Genomic DNA, 18,366 nt, shown 5'->3' on the forward strand with positions numbered 1-18,366 from the left:
GAGCACACATCCGATTAGTAATTGTGGTTATTTAAAAATATTGTTTTTACTTTCAATTTATTTATATTATTCTTTAAAACGGGTACTAAGTTGTCAGGACGTAAATACTTATTAAGTATTAAGTTGTTTGGACCTAATTTCTTAATAAATCGAACTGTTAGGTTTTTCTTTTTGCCTAGGGGTACCGTGAACCGAGAAAGTTTGAAATACGCTGGATTAGTAATATGAAAAATACTAGAACAAGAAAAATCTTAGCAGGTTTGGAAGATGGCTCTAGAATTATTTATGTGATAACTGGGATCTGTCAGAGCTATTTTTATTTACCAATGTGCCAGTAATATGATATAGGAATAGTTGTCTATTTATCAACGTGACGTTGATTGTGATGAAAATTTGCTTTTAATAAGGGAATATTTTTACATATAAGGTTGTTTATATGTTTATATAAACATGAGCATGTTTAAAACACTGAGGGAATTATGATGAAGTGGAACTTACCTGTACAGAAATATTTAATTTTCCTTTTCCAATCAACTACATCTAATTTATATTTTACTTATTTGTGCTTAGATAACCTATCTTATGTGAAATAAAAACAAAAGCAAAATAAAACAGCACAGGGTGACAACTTTCAAAGATTTCATGCTAGCTTTAGGACAATTTTAAATCAAATGTCTTCAAGAAAACGATCAATCCAAAGGTGTTTGAGATTAAAGAAATAATATATTCTTTTTAAGATTTGCGTAATTAAAGGCAATTAATAATTGTGCGTGCAAAACATATTAAACAATTTTTTCGATATTTAATCGAAGTGTCTTATTCTAAACATACGCTAAAGATGGAGGAGAAAGAATTGTTTGTTGTTAAACAAAGATGGATTATTAAAGTTATTCATTTCCTTATTACCTCAGTTTTCTATTCTTACTTTGTGTTTGTTTCCAAAGCTGGGGTCGAATCATGAATTTTAAAATAATAAATTTTCAAACTTGCCTGTGAACCATCGGTCAGCAAGAATGAATAATAATGTATCTTACCAGTTTTTTTCCTGGCATGTTAAAGTGTCTTACACCGACAAGGAACTGAAGTTGATGTGGAAAAGAATGCACGTTAGCAGCCAGATTGTTCTACCTCAACATGACGTCATCAAAACAGAAACTAAAGAGAAACAGGATAGCTATGGTTTTGGTAAATATGAAATAATGATATTTAACTAAATATGTTTGTTTAGAAAACATTTATAAATAATATTAGGAGTGTGTTAAAATACAGAAAGTGTTGGGAAACATTACTATGGGAATATTTTTAACTTTAACACATTAATCTTAACTGCTTTAGGATTAAATTATATCTTCTATAATACTACATTAAATTTCTAATACTTTACTATTTGTTCATTCAAGATTAAAATCACATGGGGGTATCTGCTCTGAGTCGAACCCCTTATTTTAGCGTTATACGTCCACGAACCTGGAATTTAGTTTATTTTGTCTTGAATTTAATGCAAAGCTACACAAGAGATATCTGCAGGAGCCTTTCGTAAGTTAGTAGTGACAGACTAGATATAAAGCAACTAGTCAAAACCATCCACCGCCACTCTTGGCTACTCTTTTATCAATGAATAGTGGGATTGACCATTTACATTATAACGCTCTCATGGCTGAAAAGACGAGTATGTTTGATATAACGGGACTCGAACCACTAACCATAACAGGCGCTTACTGTAGAACGTTATTTAGTCTTAACTGTTTTTGCTTAAAATATAAGTTTAATTTAAATTTTTAATAGTTTAGGCTTAACTACTTTAAAGTTAAAGTGTTGTATATTACATTTTAAAGCATAATTTGTTGTATACTAATGCAAATTATGTGGCAATTTTTCATTTTTTTGGAAGGCCAGGTGTAGCATAGTGGTTAGCATGTCAGTTGTGAATCAAGAGGACAATGATGAAAGTCGAAATATGTTTGTTAAACACTCTCCATACTTTAGCTTGGGGGTGAAAGCCGATTAGAGTCGCAATATGTTGTTAAACATACTCCATACGTTTAGTTTTGGGGCGTTATAATTGTGGCAGCCAATTTTGGTATTCGGTTAAAAGTAGCTATGTAGGTTTGCTTCTGTTGTTGTTGGTTGTCTTTTTTCTGGTTAGTAATTGTAAATTATGGATGATTTAATCTGAATTTTAGGAATCTCTGATTAGATCTATTAACATATTTACTGGAAATCTTATTTTCACCTTATAAAAGCAACCAATATATACTACCCAATAGTTTTTAAGATGAGCTGAAACGGAATTAATTTGACTTTGATTAAGTCGTTATTACAACTTAAAGAAAGAAACGTGTTTATCTGAATATATATATGAATGTTACTTAACGATTTTCCGATCAATATGTTTCACAGTTCCTTTACGGTTACTCTTTTAACGACTCAGGACTTCTAACGCTAAAAACTGAGTTTCAATACTTGTGGTGGGCTCATAACAGATAGCCAAAAGTTGAGCTTTGTGATGAATGAGAAAAAGTTGATTAAAAATCCATCTACTTTTAGAATACATTGAATGTCATGTATTTTGTATTTTCATAATTCCAGATTAACACCGGCGAAACTTTGCGTTTTGACAATTTTCATTTATATTTAGGTTTTTTGTAAAATTAGACCAACTAAGGCGTCTGAAATAATACGAAAATAAAATTACCTGAGCTTGTAGTTCATTGATTAATTTTAAAATTATAAATAGTCAAAGTAAAGATTGAATACTTCAGTGTTTTACGTACACTTGTGCTCATAAAGGTTGTTACATGTGATATTTTGTTGTTACAAAAAGGTTGTTACATGTGATATTTTGTTGTTACGAAAAGGTTGTAACATGTGATATTTTGAGCTTGTTTGTCACTTTGTTATTTTTATCGTGTTTTTAATGCGTGCAGTCTCTTTCCTTTGGTAATTATTGGTAGGTATGTTTCTAATATGAACATTTGTGTAATATTTCATGATTATGTCTTTTTTATGAAAATTTCTGTAGAACTTAAGATCTGTACCACCAGAAATGGACTTTTTTTCTTCAATTTAAGTCAAAACAAATAAATCCGTCATTTTGTGAAAATATTTAGTATCAATCTGAAACTTTCAGTAAACAATTACATTCACATCAGCATATTTAACTCAATAACGTGTGAAGCAAGTGCTGCAATAATGTCCGCTAGGCGGCGTGGTATACTTTCAACTAACGTTACGAGTCTTGGATTTGGAATTCTGTTCCACTGTTAAGTCAGTGCTTGGCGTAACTGCTGTATAGTTGTATGTGGATCATTCCTATTGCTAACTGCACGGCCAAGTTAATCCTAGAGATGCTCTATCGGGTTGGTATCTGGGTTTACAGGTGATTGCTTAAGGGCCAACCACGTTGTTTCAAGAAATCTTGCACATTGCGAGCATTATGAGCTGGTGCATTGTGCTGCTGCAGCTGGAAATTGTCATGAAAAATACCATGGGCAAATAGCAGTAAGTGGCGATCCAGGATATCCTGATACACAGCACCAGTGACGTTTTGATCCAGAATGACCAACTGCAGAACAGAATACACCCGAGACGTGCACTGAACTCCATGGGTAAATAGCAGTAAGTGGCGATCCAGGATATCCTGATACACAGCACCAGTGACGTTTTGATCCAGAATGACCAATTGCAAAACAGAATGCACCCGAGACGTGCACTGAACTCCATGGGTAAATAGCAGTAAGTGGCGATGCAGGATATCTTGATACACAGCACCAGTGACGTTTTGATCCAGAATGACCAATTGCAAAACAGAATGCACCCGAGACGTGCACTGAACTCCATGGGTAAATAGCAGTAAGTGGCGATGCAGGATATCCTGATACACAGCACCAGTGACGTTTTGATCCAGAATGACCAATTGCAAAACAGAATGCACCCGAGACATGCACTGAACTCCACCTCCTGCGACGTTGGGTTGAACATTTTCATTATTCAGCTGTTTTCCAGGAAGCCTGCGCATTCGTATCCGTCCATCAGTGGGGTTGAGCAGAAATCTGGATTAGTCAGCAAAAACTACATGATTCTAGTGTGCAATCGTCAGATTACGGTGTTGCTGAGCTAATTCAGCCTGTTGTTGCGATGTCTAGCTGTCAGTTTAGGTTTCTCGGCCATCCATCTTGCTCTGTATCCAGCTTGCATCAACCAGCTTGCATCAACAGTCTTACATGAAATCTGGATCAGTTGTTGCGCATGTAACTCAGAAGCAATCGACCTGGAGGACATCGTACGATTTCGATGAGCAATGGTGAGGATCCGGCGATTATCGCGTGCTGTAGTGGACGTGGACGGTTCGTAGGTCTGCTGGGACTCACACTTCCGGTTACAGCTCTTCTTCTGAGAACTCTGTTGACGGTCTGTCTGGATACATCAAGCCGTCTTGCAATATTGCCTTGTTTCAAGCCAGTGTTGTCGTAAGCAATCATCTGATTTCTCAAACCTACCTTAGTAGGACCTGGCATAATGTCTAAAATATTTACAGAATTGAAAAGGTAGGGTACAAAAGTAACACCAAAATCTTTAATACTTTATCCCTGACACTGCGTTTGGGACAAGTCTCAAAATACTCCCATGTTCAAGGGATTAAAGTGACTCAAAATGAGCTCAGATACTGCAGAGTATTAGAAAACTAAAACTCGAACGTTTAAGGGCAACACACAAAGTGAATTTACTTTGAAAATGATATAAATGACAAAAATCACATTTTTCGAACATGAAACAACCTTTGTGAGAAAGAGTGTACATAGTTTTGAAGGGAAATATATATACTCATCAAAAAAAGAAACGCAAAAGGCAAAATTTGAGACACATTGTTAACAAATTTATTCCGGGTAGTTCTGTATGACATGTGTGAAACTTTGCACATTCACTACTGAACATCCAAAGTCTGCAAAGTCGAAGTCCACGCTCACTAGTTGACGTTTAACGTCACTCAACGTCAATAACGAGTATGCCCCCCGTGAGCATCAATAACTGCTTGGCATCTCCTGCCCATGGAAGCGATGAGATGACGAATCACATCCTGTGGAATGGCTGTCCACTTAGCCTGCAAAGCTGCTGCAAGCTGAGGTAGAGTCTGCGGTTGAGGTTGTCGCCGTCGCAGACGTCGGTCCAACTCGTCCCAAAGATGTTCGATAGGGTTTAAATCTGGTGATCTGGAGGGCCAGGAAAGAACGTTGATGTTGTGGTGTCTCAAGAAGACAGTGGTGAGTCGGGCTGTGTGAGGACGGGCGTTGTCATGTTGAAAAACGTCGTTGACGTTCACCATGATGGGTTGCACATGGGGCCTAAGAATCTCGTCGACGGTTGCTTACGGTCTGATCGGAAATCCTACGCAGCTCTGGTATGGTTGAGGCAGTAGACGTCGTAGTGGTGGTCCTATCCCGAATGTGACGTAACTGGATGTAGCGATCTTGTGCGGGCGTGGTCACACGAGGTCTGCCATATCGTGGACGGTCACAAGTTGATCCATGTTGTTGGTGACGATTCCATAGCCTTGTGATGGTGCTTGGGTGGACATAACCGAGAACCCGTCACTTTTATATGGATTTTGCACATGTTGCACTTGCAGAACATGCAGATCTCTCAAACAAATTTATTGGACACGAATGCGTTTTGGCGAAAATTCCGATGTATTCCTCCGTTTTCAAGGCGCACAACTTTTATTGTCATTTTGATCTGACAATCAGTGCCTTAACACGTGTAACATCACATACTCTGAGCTTGTAACGTTATTACATATATTTCTCTTTAAAATAACAAAAATATCCCTTTTGCGTTTCTTTTTTTGAAAAGTATAATTCCTGTTTAAAATTAATGTCTGCGGACTTACAACGCTAAAAACCGGGTTTCGATACCCGTGGTGGGCAGAGCACAGATAGCCCATTGTGTAGCTTTGTGCTTAATTCAAAACAAAAAAAAAACAACATCGTTTAGGAAAATATTATACCAAATATGTTAAGACAGACTATAAATATTTATATATTCTAAATGAAAATTAAAATAATTTTATCATATTTAAAAGTTTATTTGTTGCTTGATTAATTTAAAATACTAATTAATTAACCTTTTAGATTTCTTTTAGAATAACTGCATAAACATTATGACTGTTTAATTCGAGACGTTTTATTACGATGAATTGTGCGATCGTGGTAAAGAGCACAATGTTGAAATATAAACAAACAAGTCTAACGAAGAACACTTGGTCGAAACGTTGTGCTCTATTATCATGACTTTATGTTATTGTACAATGTTATATTTGCTTTGTTTGTCAATCCCATATTCGTTGGTAAAAGCTACACGAGTCTTACACTGCTATCTGATAGCTTAGTAGCTTTGTGCAAAATTTAAAACAAAACAAGACTAGAGGGAAGACAGCTAGTCATCACTACCCACCGCTAACTCTTAAGCTACTCTTTTACCAACGAATAATGGGATTGACTGTCACATGTAACGCCCCCAGGGCTGAAAGGGCGAGCGTGTTTGGTGTGCGGGGATTCGAACCCGTGACCTGGCCATGTCGGGCCAGCCTAGTGACAATTTTTCTGATCACTTGTCACATTCTAACTCAAGTTGATTTCCCTTTTTACTTGTTTTATTATTTTTTGATGATGTGACATGCACACACATGATTATTTATTATATTAGATGAGGTTTGATTAAAATATATCTTAAGAATCTTTCATTTTAGGAATTGCACTTATGTTGAAATTAATTTTTTGTTTCATTCGGATCAAATTTATAGAGTTTTGTAGGAAAATATTGTTTCTCTTTATCTTGATGTTAGTATCATAATATAGATCAATTCGCCTATGTGGGTTTCATGTATTTAGTAAACGTTTTTCAGAGAACTTTAATAATTTTGCTAACGTGGTTTTGTTTGATTCCTAGAATAAATGAAACAATAGCTTTTTGTTTTTAAATAAAATATCATATATATTTTTATTTGTTTGTTTTTGAATTTCGCGCAAAGCTACTCGAGAGCTATCTGCGTTAGCCGTCCCGAATTTAGCAGTGTAAGACTAGAGGGAAGGCAGCTAGTCATCACTACCCACCGCTAACGCTAACTTAGCGACGAATAGTAGTATTGACCGTCACATTATAATACCCCCACGGCTGAAAAGGCAAGCATGTGCGGTGCGACGGGGATGTGAACCCGCGGATTAAGAGTCGCACGCCTTAACCGACCTGGCTATGCCGGGCCCTATATTTTTTTATATTTTATTCCAAAGCTATGTACTTAAATAAACTCTTTATAAGCGTGTTCAAATGTTTGTTTTTGTGTTCTGATAGAGGTCTTCTGAGACCTGAAATCAGATGTTTTTTATCTATTGTGAATTGTGATATTGATTTACCATGTTGTGATTTATAATATCGTGTGTTTTGGGATTGAGAATTATTGATTTCTGTTATTTATTATCGTGTTCGATTTTCTGTTAATTAAATTCATGAAATTTTCTGTGTGCTTGGCGACGTTAAGCCTGTGTGAAATGTTTTTTGTTTTTTTTCGGCCACCTAAATCTAGTAATTTTCCAAACTTATTTGCACTGACGACATCATAACTCATTTACCTTAATTTGTACGACATACGTAGCAACATGTCGCGACATCTAGTTTGGAAACCATTTCCTCTATCTATATTAATATTTCTGTTGGAAAATCCAGGTTCTAAAAGAGAAAGACCTAAAAAGCACGACATCGGTTGCTGTACCAAAAACAATCAAAAGAACATTCAAACGAGAACCGTTGTTTGATCTGAGTCACACGATACTCGTTGTTTAATCTGATTTACACCGCTTTCATTGTTTAATCTGACTTGCACCACTGTCGATGTTTAATATGAGTCACGCGACAGTCGTTGTTCATATCACTATTCCCCAGGCCCGGCATGGTCAAGCGTGTTAAGGCGTGCAACTCGTAATCTGAGGGTCGCGATTTCGCATCCCCGTCGCGCCAAACATGCTCGCCCTTTCAGCCGTGGTAGCGATATAATGTGACGGTCAATCCCACTATTCGTTGGTAAAAGAGTAGCCCAAGAGTTGGCGGTGGGTGGTGATGACTAGTTGCCTTCCTTCTAGTCTTACACTGCTAAATTAGGGACGGCGAAATTCAAAAAACAAACAAATACTACTTCCAATACCGAATGAGCCTACTAGTATTGGGTAAAAGTTCTCGTCCACATTAAATATAGCAGAGATAATTTGATATATTACGACATATATTCTTTTGCTTTCTTACATTCATACGTTTCTGGAATCAATACAAAAATCTATTCAGAATGTATCCGCATTTGTTGCTAACTTTTTACGTCTCAACTTTCCGATAAAGAGTTCACCAGAATCAATACAAATTTTCAATTGTGTTCTAAATGAAGTTGTTTGACCATATTTTGACCTTGTTGTTTCATATGTATTATTTTAGATACATATTTTGCATTATTTATAAACTAATATCTTCCGTAAAGTTCATATTTTTATATATATACTCTTCAAAAAAGAAGAAACGCAAAAGGGATACTTTTGTTATTTTAAAGAGAAATATATGTAATAACGTTACAAGCTCAGAGTATGTGATGTTACACGTGTTAAGGTACTGATTGTCAGACCAAAATGACAATAAAAGTTGTGCACTTTGAAAATGGAGGAAAACATCGGATTTTTCGCCAAAACGCATTCGCAGAGAGATCTGCATGTTCTGCAAGTGCAACATGTGCAAAATCCCTATAAAAGTGACGGGTTCTCGGTTTCCATAGCTCAGTGCTAAGCCACCGACACGCAATACAGTTACGCCAAGACTGACTGAAGCCCAACGCAACAACGCCATTGGTCGCTTGGAAGCAGGCAAATCTCGATAAGATGTTGCCAGAGCTGTGAATGTCCACCCAAGCACCATCACATGGCTATGGAATCGTCACCAACAACATGGATCAACTTGTGACCGTCCACGATCTGGCAGACCTCGTGTGACCACGCCCGTACAAGATCGCTACATCCGGTTATCACCTTCGGGATAGGACCACCACTGCGACGTCTACTGCCTCAGCCATACCAGAGCTGCGTAGGATTTCCGATCAGACCGTACGCAACCGTCGACGAGATTCTTAGGCCCCATGTGCAACCCATCATGGTGAACGTCAACGACGTTTTTCAACATGACAACGCCCGTCCTCACACAGCCCGACTCACCAATGTCTTCTTGAGACATCACAACATCAACGTTCTTCCCTGGCCCTCCAGATCACCAGATTTAAACCCCATCGAACATCTTTGGGACGAGTTGGACCGACGTCTGCGACGGCGACAACCTCAACTGCAGACTCTACCTCAGCTTGCAGCAGCTTTGCAGGCTGAGTGGACAGCCATTCCACAGGATGTGATTCGTCATCTCATCGCTTCCATGGGCAGGAGATGCCAAGCAGTTATTGATGCTCACGGGGGGCATACTCGTTATTGACGTCGAGTGACGTTAAACGTCAACTAGTGAACGTGGACTTCGACTTTGCAGACTTTGGATGTTCAGTAGTGAATGTGCAAAGTTTCACACATGTCATACAGAACTACCCGGAATAAACTTGTTAACAATATGCCTCAAATTTTGCCTTTTGCGTTTCTTTTTTTGAAGAGTATATATATTTTAATTGCCTTGATTCTAGTAATTTTTCACTTCTTTATTCGTGTAACTGTCATATAAATTGTTTTACCATTTTTCTCTGTGCTTTGTTTTGGTAAAAGTGTTAATACCCGAAACCAGTCTGTGTTTGAAAGGATGACTTTTTGTATGTAAAAGGTGAAACGATTGCAACTGTTTCAATGTATTTTATTTCCGTTTTAGGTAATTTTACTCGTTTAACTGGAATCATACATCTGAAGAGACGAATTGGATACTTCGTAATTCATACATACATCCCAAGTTTCCTGGTTGTTGTTATGTCCATGGTTTCTTTTTGGCTGCCACCAGAGAGCGCTCCTGCTAGGGTCGCCCTCAGCGTCACGAGCTTGCTGACTCTTGTGACACAGCAGGCAAAATCTTCCATTCCATCCATCTCGTACGTGATGGCTATTGATGTGTGGATGTTAGGATGCACAGCTTTTGTGTTTGCCACTCTAGTTGAGTACGCCTTTGTCAGCTTTACTCTTCAGCGGAAAAGGAAATACACCAAAGGCTATTCAATGAAGGTTATTCCAGGTCAAGTAAGTAAAATCTTACGTTATTTAGATAAAGTAATATAGTAATGAAGAAGTTGGGTTTGTTACATTAAAAGGAAAGACACCAAAGGTTATCCATTGAAAGTTAACCCATATCAAGTAATTTAGTAATGCAGTGATTGAATTTATTATATTTTAAAACGATTTTGAAACTTCATCATGTCGTCACAGTGCAGTCGTGCTCTATCTGATGACGTCCATCTTGACAATAGCCCTGCAGCGTCACGATGTCGTCATAGTGCAGTCGTGATGACGTTCATCTTGACAATAGCCCTGCAGCGTCACCATGTCGTCATATCTGATGACGTACATCTTGACAATAGCCCTGCAGCGTCACGATGTCGTCATAGTGCAGTCGTGCTCTACCTGATGACGTTCATCTTGACAATAGCCCTGCAGCGTCACGATGTCGTCATAGTGCAGTCGTGCTCTATCTGATGACATTCAGCTTGACAATAGCCCTGCAGCGTCACGATGTCGTCATAGTGCAGTCGCGCTTTACCTGATGACATTTATTTTGACAATAGCCCTGCAACGTCACGATGTCGTCACAGTGCAGTCGTGCTCTATCTGATGACGTCCATCTTGACAATAGCCCTGCAGCGTCACCATGTCGTCATAGTGCAGTCGTGCTCTATCTGATGACGTTCATCTTGACAATAGCCCTGCAGCGTCACGATGTCGTCATAGTGAAGTCGTGCTCTATCTGATGACATTCAGCTTGACAATAGCCCTGCAGCGTCACGATGTCGTCATAGTGCAGTCGTGCTCTATCTGATGACATTCAGCTTGACAATAGCCCTGCAGCGTCACGATGTCGTCATAGTGCAGTCGCGCTCTACCTGATGACATTTATTTTGACAATAGCCCTGCAACGTCACGATGTCGTCACAGTGCAGTCGTGCTCTATCTGATGACGTCCATCTTGACAATAGCCCTGCAGCGTCACCATGTCGTCATAGTGCAGTCGTGCTCTATCTGAGGACATTCATCTTGACAATAGTCCTGCAACGTCACGATGTCGTCATAGTGCAGTCGTGCTCTATCTGATGACATTCCTCTTGACAATAGCCCTGCAGCGTCGTTGCAATTGCAAAAGGCTCCATTGTAAGACTATAATGTTTAGAGAACACTACTTTATCCTGCCTGTTTCCGCAATCCATATAGTTTATGAAGTTAGCGGCTTTACAGTTCGAGAATCCAATCATAAAGAAATCTACAGGTGCTACGTCCTGTGATTTGAACATTATCTTTTCGTAATAAATAATATAAATACCCATTTCATTTTCCAGCTTGTGTCGCTTTACTACACGCAGATCCTTCTTGATTATATTACATACTATTGCTAACGGCATGTGGACAGCTTTTGCTACTGACCTTTTTGTTCGTAGATGTTTATTTGTTAAAAGATGCCACACTTTGCTTAACATCATAGAGGTACGACTTGTTGCAAGTCTCTTTCTGGGGTCCCAAGTTGATACGTTTTCTGTTGTTTTACAATGACACTAATTACAAGGAATATACCTATCTTGGAAAATATAAACCGTTCATTTGAGCACATATGTCTATGATAATGACTGTGTGAATGTTTAGAGTCGGAAAGAATTGTTACATACTCTTTCAAACAGCGAAATGGTTTTCGGTAGCATCATATTACTTGCGAAACGCTAAAGAGTTTCTAAATATTATTATGATGCATATTGTTTCACCGCAACCATATATCGAATGATGTTGTCATGTAACTTGATGATTTACATATGTAACATTTATTATATATGACGTATTTATTTATTATAGACGTCAGAATGCATCATTGATATAAAGTTACGTGATGTAGAATGTCAAAGAGAGTAGCTGTGTGGGTAACTTTCTAAGGATTTCATTTAAATTCATATTGACTTTTATACTTATTTAAAATATGAAAATTGAAAAGCATAATGTACTCGTAAAACTGAAATATAGCTGATCATATTATAAGTTATTCTTTGGTTATGGTTTCAATTTTATTCACCTAGTCTGCCGAGAGGACATCGGTTAGCTATACACTTACAATTAAAAAATTGGAGTTCAAATCCCCGGGATAAACACACTATGTGGGTCTTGTCTAAGAAAAACAACCAATAAATGATACAGCTAAAGCTTTTCAACAAGATTAGGACGATTTAGGAAGTCCAGACCAACAAAATGTTATAGAAACTACACAATGAAGTATTATGGAGAACAAGATAACTTTATATGATGAATCCATCAGAAGATTGCTTGAATTACAAGAATTGTTTTTTAAAAGTGTTGTGATCTTTGGAAAAATCCTGTAATAAATTAAGAACTCAACATTACACAATAGTACCCACATTATTAATATATCTTGTGTACAGTAGAGGGAGTTCCAAAATTATCTAGCCTATTTTACAATACAACCTTGTTGTAACCCAACCCAAAAATATTTATTGTCACACTTTCTTTTATACTCAAATGAGTACTATTGCTCTGTAAAACCGACGTTTGGTTGACCAAGTCAGTAAGTGTGGTGCAGTTTAATTACAGACACAAGTACAGGAATGAAGTATAGGGGTATGTTAAGGATATCGTGTATCACACGTCTATTTCAATCGCAACAGAGCAAAATGCCAGGTTAGCGGTCCCCCGCTGGTACAGCGGTAGGTCTACGGATTTACAACGGTGGACTCAGCAGATAGCGCGATGTGGCTTTGGTATAAGAAAACACACACGTACACCAAGATAACGGACGACATCGTCAATGTAACTGTGAACCTGTTGCAATGAACGTGAATTGTAATCAAATATCAGTTAGACGTGCTAAAAGCAACCAATGTTGCTTACTAAAAACTGTTTCATTTATTATTTACTATATTTTGAAATATGGAAGAAGGTTTGTTTGTTTGTTTTGGAATTTTGCTCAAAGCTACTCGAGAGCTATCTGTGCTAGCCGTCCCTAATTTAGCAGTGTAACACTAAAGGGAAGGCAGCTAGTCACCACCACCCACCGCCACCTATTGGGCTACTCTTTTACCAACGAATAGTGGGATTGACTGTCACATTATAACGCCCCCACTGCTGAAAGGGCAAGCATGTTCGGCGTGACGGGGATGCGAACCCGGGACCCTCAGATTACGAGTCGCACGCCTTAAAACGCTTGGCCATGCCGGGCTCTTTGGAAGAAGGGCGTCCGTGTAATTTCCATTTGAGAAATTAATGGAGCTAACTCGAACTACACTCTTGCGGTTTCTGTATTCCTGTGGGACAATTTTATACGAACGCATCAAGTCTTTTTTTATATTTTAATTTTCGCGCAAAGCTACACAAGGACTATCTGCCCTAGCCGTTTCTAATTTAGTAGTATAATACTAGAGGGACGGCAGCTAGTCATCACCACCAACTGCCAACTCTTGAGCTACTCTTTTACCAAAGAATAGTGGGATTGACTGTACATATTAACGCCCCTACGTTTGAAAGAACAAACATGTATGGTGTGACGGGGATTCAAATCAGGGACCCGAGCGTCATTTTTCAGTCTTAAACTGCCATATGTTTGTGGTTTTAAATCATTTTGAAATAATACTTTAGAGTTCAGAATAAAAGATAAAATATCAATAAACTGCCTTCAATTTTTTATAAATATTAAAAAAAACTACTTTAGAGATTTCCATTTCTTGACTATGTGTAATAATTCATAATTTACTAAGATTAAAAGGGAATTTCGTATTTTAGTGTAGCAACAAGATTGAAAATTAAAATTCCAGATTCCAGTTCTTTTTCGTTAAGGATAGTTATTTTCAATATATATGTAATACGTAAACCAAAGTGTAGACAGGATATCATGTCATCCACAGAAATGTTGTTTATGTTTTAAAAAAAGTATGTTTGATACAGAGGGCAAGTAAACTTTACGTTGTTATTTATTTAACACCACCTTCTTTGTTGCATCAATGATGGGTTTGATTAAACATTTTGTACACCATTTTTCCTTGTGTCTTAACATGTTAAAAAGGAATAATGAACGTGACACTTGTTATGTCTTGGAACTTTCTTCCTGGCGATAACGTTGAGTCATGAAGAGTCAAATGTTTAGAGGCTACAAACTGTCCTGAACTAAAAATGATTTTAAATACATATCTATTCTATGTGTGTGTGTTATTTATTACTTCATTCCTACGTATTCATCAGATTATTGAAGAATTAGTTAAAATGAGTGTTGAATACGCACATTAAAGAATGTTGATTTAAAACAATAAACGTATTTTTTATTATTACAGAGTCCCTCTGCTGGAAACCAGTTGACATTTGAAACAACCAAGCAGACTGAAATTAAAAATACACCAAATATAGATGATAGAATAGTTGTAGCGAATAGAATAGATCGGGTGTCATGTTTTCTCTTTCCTTCAGCTTTTCTGATTTACATATTTGGTTATTTGGCACATTACCTCTGGTAATTTGATAAAATACGTTTGGCTAAATGTCACCCATCGGCTTGATTTAACGAAAGTTTTACCTACAAGGGCTTAGCCGTAACTCACATGTAGTTATATAGGGTAACAAAGTTAAAAACAACAACACACACGCTAATTTCGTATTTCAGTAAGTTACACCACGTTTTGCCACCAGAGCTATAATGATCCATCAGGAGTTTTACAGATACCAGTAAATCTTCCTAGTGTTCTGCGAAAAACATTTATAAAAAATATGTAAGAATAAAATAAATTCTCAGGTGTGAAATTATGCTGTGTGTTTGTCAAATATTGTCCATGCCTGATCCAAGTTAGCAGTATTGTTGGACATCACAAATTGATTTATGATCTTTTTGAAACATGAGTTTTTCTGCCAAGGAAGCTTCATCGTCATTTGTTTGCTTTGGGAACATCATGTATATATATATAAGAGAGTAAACATCTATAGCACATTTAATATATACATATTCAAGGTTCGAGTTTAATTTTTTTCTGGTGTTTGATTGGTTAGAAGCGCTTCCCGTGCTCTTTACGCAACGGCTCTTCTTATAACACCAGTAGATAATTATAAATCTTTCAGTCTTTAATCTGAACATTTAACCCTCAGGTACACCTGAAAGCTATTTTGAAAAGGATATCGGTAGAATACATATGGATCAAAGATCCTTTAGAAATTTAAGGCAACAAATAGTGGGTGGAACATAGAAGATTATAAAACCACTAACTGATAGTTTGCACATAATTTTAAAGCTATTCATATCAGAAGTTATACCAGGGACAAAATAAATGTAGTTGAAAAATTACCGAAACAAATATAGTATTATCAGTTTAATGGCTGCGGATGTTGTATCACTATATCTTACTATCAGTCATGATTACGGTTTGAAAGCTATATCTTCACCTACATTCAATAATTGTTACTATTTATAATGATGGTAAGTACTTATAATTAATTATTGAGGTCAGTTAGTCCCGAGATTGGTAATAAGATAAAGTTTTAATATAAACCACTTTATATCAGATTGTTTGAAAAAATCATGGAAGATATATTGGAACGATCGCTTTTTATATATGGAATTATAATTTTGAAATAGATAAATTAATTAACATGAAAGTAAGTATACAATTCATAACTGATATGAATGATAAAAATTTGTTTTACTGGACGCCTTGGATAAAAAAAAAACAATTACGAAGAATTGATTACAAATATTTATTATAAATCTACAAACTCATTCACATTGTTAGATATTTTTAGCCATTACCCTAAACCTAAAAAATAAGGAACTAATTATATATACTTATAAGAAACATCAACCAACTTACTTACATATTTAGTAATTATCACTCTAAATACGTTGAACCTAAAGAAGCTCTACCACAATTTAAACCCTTACGTTTAGATTACTTTCTAAATTGTTGGTTTATAGGAAACTAAAAATCATATGATCCTTATTTTCATATAGACGATGAGTAAATATGAGTACAGCATATAAGGCAAGAGCGAATAAGCTGAAAAGAGTGTAAAACATAATAGTTGGTTTAACTATATAAAATATTTATTTAACCGTGTATAACACAAGTGTTGATATTGAGTATATATTAACACAGATACAAGAGTTGATTAGACCATATACAATGGAAGTATTCAATAAACTATACATGGCCCCATATGACGTGATAGTTAGGGCGCTCGACTCGTAATCTGAGGGTCGTGCGTTCGAATCCTCTTCACATAAAAAATGCTCGCCCTTTCAGCAGTGTGGGCGATATACTGTGACGATCAATCCCAATATTCGTTGGTAAAAGAATAACCCAAGAGTTGGTGGTGGGTAGTGATGACTAGTTGCCTTCCATCTAGTCTTACGCTGCTAAATTAGGGACGACTAGTGCAAATAGCCCTCGTGTGGCTTTGGGCGAAATTCAAAAACAAATAAACAAATAGCTAGCGCAGATAGCCCTCGTGTAGCTTTGCGCGAAATTCAAAAAGCAAACAAACAAACACCTAGCGCAGATAGCCCTCGTGTAGATTTGCGCGAAATTCAAAAAACAAACAATAAGCTACGGAGTTTGTATACGTTGACCAAAGTCAAAGTGTATGTAATATACAGTTTCTTTAAACCAAAATATAAAACAAATAATATTCAAAGACTGCTTGAACTATATAAAATACAAGTATAATGTACACTCACTTAAAAAGTAAATAACAATTTACAATATCTTGTTAATTTCACATGAATTGAACTATACTGATCATACTATTTTCTTATATAGCAATTCTTCGTCCTTATTCATTCTTGCGATAACTTTGAATTATCTTTTAGTTTCAGGTCCGCCACACCTGTTTAACGCATGGTAGAAAAGGACACTGAATATAAATTTGCGTGTTCTTGTACACGAATATGAAGTTATCTAACAGAGAATCAAAGTATCGTAGGCGATTCTTAGTGGAAAGATACACAGTAGACCGTGTACTCTGTTCGTCGCGGTAAATCTAACCCCAGCTAACCCACAGTAGCGTCATATGATATTAACTTAAGCAATTAGCTTAAATGATGATGCTTGATACGGCTATACTGACTGTATACAGAAGGTGAGGATAAACCGTTAATCTAAATTCCATGGCGTTATTATAAATAAATATATAAACTGTTTTAGAGAAAAAAAAACTACCACCATATATTTTAAAGAATCTGTTTGTTTCTGTAAAGAACAGGTCTATCCCGAATAAAGAGTCACGATCATGTAAGCTATGGAATGTCACTTTTTTACTTGCTGTGGTTTATTGGTGTGTATTGGTAAAAGTCACGATATCTGATCAAAAACCTCTTTGGTTGAGAAAAATGTGTGGCTAAAAAGCTTAAGTGTGCGACTTAACGAAATGAACTCGAAACTTGCGGTCAATATGGTACATATGGTCAACATCCATTCATTAGTTAGCCAGGCCACGTTTTTTATGGTGCGTAAACGAACATACAAAGTCTAGCTATGTAATGAATATAGTTATCAGTTTACCCGCTAATTATGGTTTCGAACATACAAAGTCTAGCTATGTAATGAATATAGTTATCAGTTTACCCGCTAATTATGGTTTCGAACATACAAAGTCTAGCTATGTAATGAATATAGTTATCAGTTTACCCGCTAATTATGGTTTCGAACATCCAAAGTCTAGCTATGTAATGAATGTAGTTATCAGTTTACCCGCTAATTATGGTTTCGAACATACAAAGTCTAGCTATGTAATGAATGTAGTTATCAGTTTATCCGCTAATTGTGGTTTCGAACATACAAAGTCTAGCTATGTAATGAATGTAGTTATCAGTTTACCCGCTAATTATGGTTTCGAACATACAAAGTCTAGCTATGTAATGAATATAGTTATCAGTTTACCCGCTAATTATGGTTTCGAACATACAAAGTATAGCTATGTAATGAATATAGTTATCAGTTTGCCCGCTAATTATGGTTTCGAACATCCAAAGTATAGCTATGTAATGAATGTAGTTATCAGTTTACCCGCTAATTATGGTTTCGAACATACAAAGTCTAGCTATGTAATGAATATAGTTATCAGTTTACCCGCTAATTATGGTTTCGAACATACAAAGAGTAGCTATGTAATGAATGTAGTTATC

The 18,366-nt window shown here is 36.6% G+C and overlaps 1 protein-coding gene across 3 annotated transcripts in view; it reads left to right on the forward strand.

The window, feature by feature from the left end:
* The window catches only part of LOC143248492 (glycine receptor subunit alpha-1-like), a 48,788-nt gene extending 33,598 nt beyond the window's left edge, over nucleotides 1–15,190 (forward strand). For all 3 annotated transcript variants that reach the window (XM_076496909.1, XM_076496910.1, XM_076496911.1), the window contains exons 7-9: nucleotides 1,060–1,185; nucleotides 9,886–10,244; nucleotides 14,534–15,190. In XM_076496909.1, coding sequence (XP_076353024.1) covers nucleotides 1,060–1,185; nucleotides 9,886–10,244; nucleotides 14,534–14,713 — 665 coding nt within the window. In that variant the 3' untranslated portion in view covers nucleotides 14,714–15,190. The remainder of the gene's footprint in view (nucleotides 1–1,059; nucleotides 1,186–9,885; nucleotides 10,245–14,533) is intronic.
* Nucleotides 15,191–18,366: the final 3,176 nt, after the last annotated feature.

Source organism: Tachypleus tridentatus, chromosome 4 (genome assembly GCF_004210375.1).
Source record: "Tachypleus tridentatus isolate NWPU-2018 chromosome 4, ASM421037v1, whole genome shotgun sequence".
In the NCBI taxonomy this organism is placed as follows: domain Eukaryota; kingdom Metazoa; phylum Arthropoda; class Merostomata; order Xiphosura; family Limulidae; genus Tachypleus; species Tachypleus tridentatus.